The sequence below is a fragment of the Nerophis ophidion genome, linkage group LG07 (assembly GCF_033978795.1).
Source record: "Nerophis ophidion isolate RoL-2023_Sa linkage group LG07, RoL_Noph_v1.0, whole genome shotgun sequence".
NCBI classification, from domain to species: domain Eukaryota; kingdom Metazoa; phylum Chordata; class Actinopteri; order Syngnathiformes; family Syngnathidae; genus Nerophis; species Nerophis ophidion.
In genome coordinates this window covers 25,738,282-25,751,655 of record NC_084617.1, presented here as the reverse complement: position 1 = coordinate 25,751,655, position 13,374 = coordinate 25,738,282, and the positions used below count along the sequence as shown (strand labels likewise).

General features: G+C 39.4%; 1 protein-coding gene across 6 annotated transcripts in view; it reads right to left on the bottom strand.

Moving 5' to 3' along the window:
• LOC133556153 (caskin-2-like) overlaps window positions 1-9,138 on the bottom strand; it is a 57,901-nt gene extending 48,763 nt beyond the window's left edge. For 3 of the 6 annotated variants that reach the window (XM_061905805.1, XM_061905807.1, XM_061905809.1), the window contains exons 1-2: window positions 8,863-9,137; window positions 8,181-8,382 (exon numbers count right to left, since the gene is read on the bottom strand). In XM_061905805.1, the coding sequence (XP_061761789.1) occupies window positions 8,181-8,274 (94 nt within the window). In that variant the 5' untranslated portion in view covers window positions 8,275-8,382; window positions 8,863-9,137. Of the gene's footprint in view, window positions 1-8,180; window positions 8,383-8,862 lie in introns of all 6 variants that reach the window. The other 3 variants (XM_061905808.1, XM_061905810.1, XM_061905806.1) reach the window with 2 other exon arrangements.
• Window positions 9,139-13,374: the final 4,236 nt, after the last annotated feature.

Here is a 13,374-nt window from a genome sequence, read left to right as displayed (position 1 = left end):
CAGCGGCAGCGGCAGCCACACGTGCACGACGTCTCACTCGCTCGATTCTGTGGGGACCGAGTTATTTTTAAGCTGGTTTGGAGACGCCGCGGACGCCACAAGAATGCAGAGAGGAGGATGGATGGCTCACATGAACTCCCACACTGCACATTTAGAGTCTGTCACACCTGCGGTCAACAATGAGCCGGAGCCTATCCCAACTGGGTGGTGGACTCATGAAGGCCACACCTTTGACACTGCGCCGAGAAGTTGGGATTCAATCTCACAACCTCTGAGTGGTGAAGCGTGCGTGCTTGATCGCAGGATGTTCATACGTCATCACACGACTTTTGTCCTGGACAGGAAGTCACGTGACTCTGCCAGCCGATTAGCCTGAAGAAGCACTTCCTGTCCCGACACCTTTTTGCAGGAAGTCATGTGACTTGACTAAACCTTCCACCAGGATGTAACAATGGCAACAAATATTTAAAGAGGCGCCCACTAGAGGGTAGAGGTTAGAACGTTCTTCATTAATGTTGTCATTACATTTATGATGTAGATTTGATGTAGTCAATAAATATGAATACATTTAACCCTTTGTTTTGTTTTAGTTTGTAAGCAAAAATTTAAGTTATGAGCCTCCCCACCACTAGTTGGCGTGGCAAATGTCATGGTGAACCCCGTAATTTCCCACCAAAACATTGGTCTTACTTGCTAGTATTAGCTTATAGCTAGATATGGACATAACTTTGTGTTTCCAAGCATGGAGAAAGTGAGTGTGAAGGACAGTGTTGAGAAGAAGTGGGTGTTATTCATTGAATTAAAGAAAGAAATCATCAAAAAGATGACATAGCGTGTAGCTAGCTAACTTCGGGACGCAGTTGGAGTGAAGCCTCGCTAATCTGCACCACACTGAAGCAGAATGAGTTCATAACGCCAGTAAAGGACGTTAAAATAATATCTTAACATTTATCCATGAAAATATGGAGAAGCTGCTGATGGTGAGTTTTATGGAAAAACAGAAGACTCTCCAAAGTAAATACTGTACATTATTATCACATTACTTCATAAAATTACTGAATTTGTTTGTGCTACATTTTATTGTATTGCTTTTATACAATATTTGTTATCTAAAGTTTGTTTTTATTTTTAAAAGGCATGTTACATGTCAAAAGTGTGATGTGTTGGGGCTCACATCGGAACAATTAGATTTGAATTAATTTCAATATTGATTTGAGATAAGAGTGTTTCAAGTTACAAGCTTGGTCACAGAACCAATGAACTTAAGTGCCGAAGTACTGTACGTACATCACATGTATATGTACGTTACAGTAGGCAAGGGATTCATATGGCCCCATTCCTGGGTAATCATTTTGAAATGCAGTCTGCTGAAAATGAGGGAAAGGGCCACTCTACACAGCAACTGATGCTGTGGTTGAAGTTGGAATTTCTCTAGAACACATTTTAAGATATTCAACTCTCTACTGCCAGCTAAAGTGGATAGTGCCCCAACCCATGTTTCACGTTTCATGTGTCAGGTAAAGCATGATGAATGGGGCCAAAATGAATTGCCTTCCTACCGTATATTTACAAGTATATGTGTATTATATTTACCGTGATTTTCGGAGTATAAGTTGCTCCGGAGTATAATAAAGAAGAAAAAAAACATATATAAGTCGCACTAGAGTATAAGTCGCATTTTTGGGGGAAATTTATTTGATAAAACCCAACACCAAGAATAGACATTTGAAAGGCAATTCAAAATAAATAAAGAAGAGTGAACAACAGGCTGAATAAGTGTACGTTATATGACGCATAAATAACCAGCTGAGAAGTGCCTGGTATGTTAACGTAACATATTATGGTAAGAGTCATTCAAATAACTATAACTTATAGAACATGCTATACGTCTACCAAACAATCTGTCACTCCTAATTGCTAAATCTGATGAAATCTTATACGTCTAGTCTCTTACGTGAATGGGTGTCAGCGACGGTGGCAGTGGCGGCGATGACCAAGAAGAACGCGGAGTTGGAATATAATTGCAACACTTTATGTACATATTTATATACATATTTATATAATATTTACATATTTATATATTATGTAACTACAAGCTCCATTCACAGGCAGAGTCCCATTGCTTTTATGAGCGGTAGAGCGAGTCAAAAGCTGAAAAATAAATAAATAATAATTTTATTTATTAATTTTATTTGTGGCGGCCGTAATTCTTTCGTGGCGGGCCGCCACAAGTAAATGAATGTGTGGGAAATGTGTTAAATTTACATGTAAATTACATGTATATGTATGTTATATTTAAATGTATATTACAGTGTATTTCTATTTTATATTTAGATGGAAATTAAATGTATAAGTATGGTATATTTACAAGTATATTACATATATATTTATGTTATATTTACATGTATATGTATATCATATTTACATGTATAATACATGCATATGTATATTATATTCGCATGTATATTACATGCATATGTATATTACATTTACATGCATATGTATATCATATTTACATGTATATTACATTTACATGTACATTACATGCATATGTATATCATATTTACATGTATATTACATGTACATCATATTTACATGTATATTACATTTACATGTATTTTACATGTATGTGTATATTAAATGTATTATGCATGTATATGTATATTACATCTACATGTATATAACATGTATATGTATGTTACATTTGCATGTTTATAACCTGTATATGTATTTTATATTTACATGTATATGTGTGCTATATTTACATGTACATTACATGTATATGTCTGTTGTATTTAGATGTATATCACATGTATATACTGTATATGTTATATATACATGACGTATATTACGTGTGTGGATTGTATGATGATATTATATGTGCTTCGCCCGTATCCTCCTACACCACCTTGTGAAATGCAAGGAATGTTGCATGTGTGTGTTTGATGACAGTCAACATGGACCCATCAGTGACCATGTGACCCGGGAGTCTACCAGCGAGACACATCTAGAACTTTCCTTGCCACTTCTTTGTCTCTTTCTGCTGTCAGAGAAACGTCCCGTCAGCTTGCTTTAGAACGTCCCAAAAGCAAATCCAAGGTGTTGCTGCAGGACTGACATTCCAGCACAGTGACATCATCGCCTACACACACACACACACGCACAGCACAACGCCACACTGAGAAGTCATGTGACCAGTGATGGGTGCACATCAAAAGACTTCAAAGCGACGCGAGAGAAAAGTGGCGGCGTCCATTATGTAACGCACGAGCGCACTCGGCAGTTGGCCTGGAAGCGGGAAGGCACTGGTCACTCTAACGCGATGTGCAATGGGGGCGGAGCCAGCGCACGCTTTCATTGAAGGGAAAGGCGTTAAGTGACTTAAAGGCGCGGTGGGACCCAAGCCAGGTCATGGACCGGCAGCCCCAAGGAGCCTGGGGGTCCAGCAGGCTTCCGACACAGAGGACCTTTGTTTGGCCCACTTTAGCGCCATGATGGAACATTGGGCACGGCCTCACAGGCAAACAACACAAGAATGTCAGGGACGCGTTCTAACCCATCCCCTCCACGCAGCCAGTGGGGGAGGAAGTGCAACATGCTAGCATGCTAACGCATGCGCAGGTTGCCGGGGGTTACCAAACATGACGGACGCAGGTTGGCGGCATCAAAGTCCAAACACAAAGTTTTTCTCTACTTTACGCCAACTCAGAAAGGTTAAAGGTCAGATCTTCTAACTACGACACCTTGTGGAGCACCTCAACTCCCACACTTCTTTCACGTCTTCATCTGGCGGCCGATTGGATGAAGTCATTCGTGTGACATCATCAGGCTGCACAACCAGGAAGTGTCTGCAAGCACTGACCTGGACCCCCCCCCCCCCCCCCCCCCCCACACCACCCCCCACCCCAACACACACACACACCCATATTCCTCACCTACAGTCCTTGACGTTAATTCTTTAATCCTGGCCGGAGACCATCTGTGTGCTGCGGGATTCACCAGCCCCATAAATAAGGTTCATTATATCCCCTTGTTGGAAATACTTACAACTTCACTCAGTTATCATGTACTTTTATATTAAACACTACTTAGTCCTGATTTACTTATGTAGTATACACTACTTAGTTATGATGTACTTATATAGTAAACAATACTTAGGTATGATGTATTTATATTGTAGACACTACTGAGTTATGATGTACCTATGTAGTAGACACTACTTAGTTATGACGTAATTACATAGTAGACACTAATGAGTTATGTACTTACTGTATATAGTAGACACTACTTAGCTATGGTGTACTTAGGTAGTAGACACTAGTAAGTTATGATGTACTTATGTAGTACACACTACTTAGTTATGATGTACTTATGAATTAGACACTATTTAATTATGGTGTACTTATGTAGTAGACGGTACTTAGTTATGATGTACTTATATAGTAGACATTACTGAGTTATGATGTACTTATAAAGTAGACACTACTTGGTTATGATGTACTTATGTGGTAGACACTACTTAGTTCTAATGTACCAATATAGTAGACACTACTGAGTTATGATGTACTTATGTAGTAGAAACTACTTAGTTTATATGTATTTATATAGTAGACGCCACTTAGTTATGATGTACTTACTGTATATAGTAGATACTACTATATACTATGTATTTATATACTGTAGTAGACACTCCTTAGTTATGATGTACTTAGTAGACACTACTGAGTTATGATGTATTTATATAGTAGACACTACTTAAATATGATGTACTTATATAGTAGACACTACTGGGTTATGATGTACTTATGTAGTAGACACTACTTATATATGATTTACTTATGTAGTAGACACTCCTTAGATATGATGAACTTATTTAGTAGAAACTACTTAGCTATGACGTACTTAGGTAGTAGACACTTCTTAGTTATGATGTACTTATATAGTAGACAATACCGACTTATGATGTACTTATGTAGTAGACACTACTTAGTTATGATGTAATTATATAGTAGACACTACTTAGTTATGATGTACCTATGTAGTAGACACTACTTAGTTATGATGTAGTTATATAGTAGACACTACTTACTTATGATGTACTTATATAGTAGACACTACTGAGTTATGATGTACTTATATAGTAGACACTACTTAGATTTGATGTACTTATTTAGTAGACACTACTTAGTTATGATGTACTTATTTAGTAGACACTTCTGAGTAATGTGAATGTGAGTGTGAATGTTGTCTATCTGTGTTTGCGCTGCGATGAGGTGGCGACTTGTCCAGAGTGTACTCCGCCTTCCGCCCGATTGTAGCTGAGATAGGCGCCAGCGCCCCCCGCAAACCTCAAAAGGGAATAAGCGGTAGGAAATGGATGGATAGATGGATACTAAGTTATGATGTACTTATGTAGTATACACTACTTATTTATGGTGTATTATGTAGTAGACACTCCTTAGATATGATGTACTTACGTAGTTATGATATAGTAGACATTACTTAGTTATGATGTACTTATATAGTAGACATTACTGAGTTATGATGTACTTATGTAGTAGACATTACTTAGTTATGATGTACTTATATAGTAGACATTACTGAGTTATGATGTACTTATGTAGTAGACACTACTTAGTTATGATGTACTTATATAGTAGACACTACTTAGTTATGATGTACCTAGGTAGTAGACACTACTTAGTTATGACGTAATTATGTAGTAGACACTCCTTATATACGATGTACTTATGTAGTAGACACTACTTAGTTATGATGTACTTATATAGTAGACACTACTTAGTTGTGATGTACGTATGTAGTAGACACTACTTAGTTATGATGTACTTATATAGTAGACACTACTTAGTTATGATGTACTTATATAGTCGACACTACTGAGTTATGATGTACTTACATAGTAGACACTACTTAGATTTGATGTACTTATTTAGAAGACACTACTTAGTTAAAATGTACTTACATAGTAGACACTACTTAGATATGATGTACTTATATAGTAGACAGTACTTAGTTATGGTGTACTTATATTGTAGACACTATTGCGTTATGATGTATTTATATAGTAGACACTACTTAGATATGATGTACTTATTTAGTAGACACTACTTAGTTATGATGTACTTATGTAGTAGACACTACTTAGTTATGATGTACTTATATAGTAGACACTACTTAGTTATGATGTACTTATATAGTATACACTACTTAGTTACGATGTACTTATATAGTAGACATTACTTAGTTACGATGTACTTATATAGTAGACACTACTGAGTTATGATGTACTTATATACTAGACACTACTTAGTTATGATGTACTTATATAGTAGACACTACTTAGTTATGATGTACTTATGTAGTAGACACTACTTAGTTATGATGTACTTATGTATTAGACACTACTTAATTATGATGTACTTATGTAGTAGACACTACTTAGTTATGATGTACTTATATAGTAGACATTACTGAGTTATGATCAGAGGTGGGTAGAGTAGCCAGAAATTGTACTCAAGTAAGAGTACTGTTACTTTAGAGATTTATTACTCAAGTAAAAGTAAGGAGTAGTCACCCAAATATTTACTTGAGTAAAAGTAAAAAGTATGTTGTGAAAAACCTACTCAAGTACTGAGTAACTGATGAGTAACCTGATTACGGCAACAAATAATGCACAAAAACATAAAAATAGCAATGAGCAAATTCAGAGCCAGGAATATCTCTTAAGCAACTAAAACAATACTATATATTAAATAATAGTACATTAAAATAAAAAAAAATTAAGGCACTTAACCCACGATAACTTAACAGCATCATAGGCTCAGTAGGCATTGATTGATTGATTGATTGATCGAGTGATTGAAACTTGTACTAGTAGATTGCACAGTACAGTAAATATTCCGTACAATTGACCACTAAATGGTAACACCCCAATAAGTTTTTCAACGTTTATCTTATCAATTACTTTATAAATGACCAAGTCGAGGTGATCTACCTCATATATACATATACATACACACACATATCATATATACACACACATATCATATATATATATATATATGTATGTATATATATATATATATATATATATATATATATATATATGCATACATACATTTATATATACAGTATACAATTTATATTTATTTATTTTGCCGTTTTTGTTCACATGTTAAAGGTGTTTTAATGAATATACATGCATGTTTAACACATAGATTCCTATCTTTCATGTAGACAAGAATATAAGTTGGTGTATTACCTGATTGTGATGACTTGCATTGATTGAAATCAGACAGTATAGTGCTGATAACGTCCACGTTTTCAAATGGAGGAGAAAAAAAGTTCCTCTTCTTTGTCTAATACCACAAGAAAGTCGTTGGTTTTTGGCATCTTATTTGTCCAGCTTCCATATTCGTTTTAATACACTTTACAAGAAATATATTGGCGGCAAACTCCGTAGCTTACTAGATTGTTTGCTCTGGCTTTCGGAAACTCTTATTTTGTAAGCGCAGGCGCGATGGAGCGGCACTTTTTTTGTGAAGACAGGAACTGTGTGATCAGTCTTTATGCTTTTGACGGGAAGTACGGTTGAAATAAAAAGTGTATTTTTTTCCTTTACACTTCTGATTGATTGATTGATACTTTTATTATTAGATTGCACAGTTTAGTACATATTCCGTACAATTGACCACTAAATGGTAACACCCCAATAAGTTTTTCAACTTGTTTAAGTCGAGTCATGTGACCGCCTGGCTCTGTTTGATTGGTCCAACGTCACAAGTGACTGCATGTGATTGGTGAAACGCAGGCATGCGTATCCTACTTTGAAGCTCTGTTATAAACCAAAACAAACATTAACAGATCGATAAAAAAAAGTAGCGAGTAGCGAGCTGAATGTAGACAAATGGAGCAGAGTAAAAGTAGCGTTTCTTCTCTATAAATATACTCAAATAAAAGTAAAAGTATGTTGCACAAAACTACTCGTAGAAGTACAATTTATCCCAAAAGTTACTCAAGTAAATGTAACGGAGTAAATGTAGCACGTTACTACCCACCTCTGGTTATAATGTACTTATAAAGTAGACACTACTTAGTTATGATGTCCTGAGTCAGAAAGAAGGATGCATGAAGCTAACATTGCTGGAATGTCCACTTACTGCTGCGGCTGCTCCTCATCTTGGACAGGAGCTTCTGAGCGGACTGCAGGTCGCCGCTCTTCACCGCCTGCAGGAGGTCCTGCTCCTTCCCCATCCTCGGCACGACGGTCGGAGCACTCGCCTGGTCCTCAGCGCCGCATGCTGAGCAGCCTGGACGTCCTGTGCCCGATGTCCTGGAATGGCAAACTTGGCTCCGGGTCAGCTGGAAGTGTGCAAAAGAAAGGCAAAGGTCAGAGGGCGCCATTAAAAACCCAGGTGTTAATGGTCACCACTAATCGGACTCGTCGTGCTTGAGTCAGCCAATCGGAGGACGGCGGTTCTGATGGACGACCAGGACGTTTCTCATCCTCGCAGCTGGTTCTGTTACGTAAAAAGTGGTGGGAGCTGGGCTGTCAGCAGCTATCACGTCCCTGCCATGGTCCCATTTGGTCCCACTTTGTCCCATTTGGACACTTTTGTGCTAGGAAGATGCTGCCAAACATTCTTCTTCAACAATTCCAGGTCAGACTGTCAGGTTGTTGGTGTTTAAGATTATTTAGTAAACAGCACTTCCTGCACATTCCGAAGGGGTGGGGGGGGTCAGAACCGAAAATGTCACGGCGAGCACGTCAACACTTTGGACGTTTTAACCTCTCGTGAAAATGTTACTTGTTCTTCCCGGAGATCGACAGAAACTTCTTACCTTTCCTCAAATGGCTTCCAGCTCCTCGGGCGAGCGACGCGACATTCCCACTGTGGAATCTTGCTCAAAAGTCGTAATCCTTCCCCTGCCTTTTCCCGCCTCCGCTCGTCGGCTTCCCCTTTGATCCCAACACCGAATCAACGTGGAATGTGTTCGTGTTTCGGAACTTTTTTTTTCAGCCTGAGCGACACTTCTTCCCTTCCCTTCGTTCCTTTCCTTCCTTGCTTACTTCCCTTCGTCGCGTCCCACTGCCAGACAGCGTCAAGCCGGACAGGTCGTGGCACATCGCATCCGGCCGGGACTTTCAAAGTAAACAGGAAATGAGCGACAACGGAAAGCGAATTAAACGTTTTAATGAACGTCATTAGAAGACGTTTCTGTCTTTAAAATACAGCGAGGAGAATATTACAGAAATCGACATTGCGCCCCCCGCGACCCCAAAAGGGAATAAGCAGTAGAAAATGGATGGATGGATGGAATTAATCAACACTAAGAAGGAAAAATCATTATGACAGTTTTTTTTACAATGTACTTAAAATATATATATAAATAAATAAATAAATAAATAAATGTGTAATTTATATACATATATGTATATATATATATATATATATATACATATATATATACACACACATATGTATATATATACATTATATATGTCCGTTGTGTCCAGAGCAAGACACTTCACCCTTGCTCCTGATGGGTGCTGGTTGGTGCCTTCCATGGCAGCTCCCTCCATCAGTGTGTGAATGTGTGTGTGAATGGGTAAATGTGGAAGTAATGTCAAAGCGCTTTGAGTACCTTGAAGGTAGAAAAGCGCTATACAAGTACAACCCATTTATCATTTATTTATTTTTATATATATATATATACCCCGTTTCCATATGAGTTGGGAAATGGTGTTAGGTGTAAATATAAACGGAATACAATGATTTGCAATTAATGTTCAACCCATATTCAGTTGAATATGCTACAAAACAACATATTTGATGTTCAAACTGATAAACTTTTTTATTTTTGCAAATATTCATTAACTTTAGAATTTGATGCCAGCAACATGTGACAAAGAAGTTGGGAAAGGTGGCAATAAATACTGATAAAGTTGAGGAATGCTCATCAAACACTTATTTGGAACATCCCACAGGTGTACAGGCTAACTGGGAACAGGTGGGTGCCATGATTGGGTATAAAAAGAGCTTCCCAAAAAATGCTCAGTCTTTTACAAGAAAGGATGGGGCGAGGTACACCCCTTTGTCCACAACTGCGTGAGCAAATAGTCAAACAGTTTAAGAACAATGTTTCTCAAAGTGCAATTGCAAGAAATTTAGGGATTTCAACATCTACGGTCCATAATATCATCAAAAGGTTCAGAGAATCTGGAGAAATCACTCCACTTAAGCGGCATGGCCGGAAACCAATATTGAATGACCGTGACCTTCGATCCCTCAGACGGCACTATAACAAAAAACGACATCGATCTCTAAAGGATATCACCACATGGGGTAAGGAACACTTCAGAAAACCACTGTCATCGAATACAGTTTGTCGCTACATCTGTAAGTGCAAGTTAAAGCTCTACTATGCAAAGCGAAAGCCATTTATCAACAACATCCAGAAACGCTTCTGGACTGATGCAAAGTGGAAAAGTGTTCTGTTGTCTGACGAGTCTACATTTCAAGTTGTTTTTGGAAATATTCGACATCGTGTCATCTGGACCAAAGGGCAAGCGAACCATCCAGACTGTTATCAACGCAAAGTTCAAAAGCCAGCATCTGTGATTGTATGGGGGTGCATTAGTGCCCAAGGCATGGGTAACTTACACATCTGTGAAGGCACCACTAATGCTGAAAGGTACATACTGGTTTTGGAACAACATATACTGCCATCTATGCACCGTCTTTTTCATGGACGCCCCTGCTTTCAGCACGTATTACAACAGAGTGGCTTCGTAGTAAAAGAGTGCGGGTGCTTTCCTGGCCCGCCTGCAGTCCAGACCTGTCTCCCATCGAAAATGTGTGGGGCATTATGAAGCGTAAAATTCAACAGCGGAGACACCGGACTGTTGAACGACTGAAGCTCTACATAAAACAAGAATGGGAAAGAATTCCACTTTCAAAGCTCAACAATTAGTTTCCTCAGTTCCCAAATGTTTATTGAGTGTTGTTAAAAGAAAAGGTGATGTAACACAGTGGTGAACATGCCCTTTCCCAAATACTTTGGCACGTGTTGCAGCCATGAAATTCTAAGTTAATTATTATTTGCAAAAAACAAAAGTTAATGAGTTTGAACATCAAATATCTTGTCTTTGTAGTGCATTCAATTGAATATGGGTTGAAAAGGATTTGCAAATCATTGTATTCCACATTTATAATTACATCTAACACAATTTCCCAACTCATATGGAAACGGGGTTTGTATATATATATATATATGAAATAATAATATATCATATTTATTTATATATTATATTATATCAATATTTTACCTTTATTATTTTCCTGTAATTTTGTTGTTGTTGTATTTTTGCATTTTTTCTGTATTTTGGCGGAGGACGATACAAAAAATAGTGTCTGTTTTCTCAGTACCTGTATTATGTTTTCCCTATCAAATGAAAAAAAAAAAAAAACATTAAAAAGAAATAATAATTTATTTCTGAAAATACAGTACAGCTTGAAGGCTTTGGAGACAGAGACAAAGTCAAAATGCTAGCATAAATACATAAATAGATGTCATAAATAAGCACAAGTGGAGGAGAAGGGCATGGTCTGTGACCAGGGGGCGTGGTCACCAGCTAAAACAGCGGCTGTGTTTTTCCAGTGATGTCTTGAGAAGCCACAGCAGATCTCGCCGCAGCACCGACCACCCACAGGTGGCGCTGTCCTGCATCAAGACAAAGAGACCTCAGCTACGATTGGCCGGCACCTTTTACGTTGTGCGGATATTACCTGCTGGCGGACGAGGGCGCTCACATTCCGGAAGTAGGACGAGAAACGAGCTGACTCCCCCAGGGCGGACATCTAGAAGTCACATGGCGTCAGTCAATAAAGCGACCAATCGAAGAGGAGCAGCAAGGCGGTGCTACTCACGCAGTAGTCCTCCACCACCAGGCGGTACCGGAGGTGCCGAAGGCGGTCCAGCTTGTGCTTGTCCCACGGGACTCCGCCTTCTATCTCAGCTATGTCGTTGTCATCAAAAACTTGCTCCGCCCCCTGCAGGCACTCGTAAAGCGTCCGCAACGGCCGCTCGCACTGTGGAGAACCGATTAAACGTCAGCGCCTGCCGCTCCTGTCGCCCGAGAGGTGCGCTTACCTGTGTGCCGTTGGCCGTCCCGTTGGAGAGGGCAGAGCGCGGGAAGGACACGTTGGCGTTGAACGGCAGGCAGTGGACAGGAAAGGACGCCCCCTACAGGCGAAGACACTTTAGAAGAGTACGCAAGGAGAAGTCAAAGTTGGGTTCCTACCTGGTCAGCGAGCAGGCGGTGGACTTTCTGGACCATGTCACCCCGGGGGCGGCAGGCCGGTGTGGGGATGACCGCTGGATGTATGCCCCCGAACTGAAGGAGGACGAACACCAGCCAGAGCGCCATCTTCTGTCCTCAAAATCGTGGTCCTCACTAGCTGTGAACGTCAGGAAGAAGCGGTCAATCCAAAGATGCCTGCGTGCCGAGCAAGCTCCAAACATGAAAAAAGTCCAGACCTGGACCTGGACCTCCTTCTCGTTAGCCAAATAAGACGCGAGCAAGCTCCAAACTTGAGAAGAGTCCAGACCTGGACCAGGACCTCCTTCTCGTTAGCCAAATAAGAAGCGAGCAAACTCCAAACCTTAAAAGAGTCCAGACCTGGACCAGGACCTCTTTCTCGTTAGCCAAATGAGACGTGAGCAAGCTTGAAACCTGAGAGGAGTCCAGACCTGGACTAGGACCTCTTTCTCATTAGCCAAAAAAGACGTCTGAACGTGCCAAATGAGAGGGACCTAGAATTGAACCCTGAGGACGCCCACAAGTCTCGTTCTTTATTGGACCAGAGTCCGTGATCCTCACTACGTGGAGTCGTCATCACCATGACGAGGCAATGCTGCGTCAATAACGGTTAAAATGTGGTTTGCTGACTCGGAAGATGGAAATATTTGCTGCAGTGACGCTGATGATCTTCATCGCCTTCTTCTCACCATCATTTTCAGAATTTATGGAGATGTACTTTGTGACTCATCACCATATTATTAATATTATTATTAATATTATTATTCAATACTTCCAGAATCTTTCATTTCTTTCTCTCCTAATATTTATAAATTACTCTTGAAGTTATTCAAAGAAAACGTTGTTAATTTTGTGTAAAAGGAAATATTTGCACATAAAAATATATATTATTACCTATTGATGCTTCTGGAGGTCTTGGAGGTTCTGAAGGTCTCTAAGCGTCTGGGAGGTTTTGGAGGTTGTGAAGATTCCGGAAATATTGGTGATCCTGAAGGTCTTTAAGGTTTTGGAGGTAGCAGAGAATCAGGATG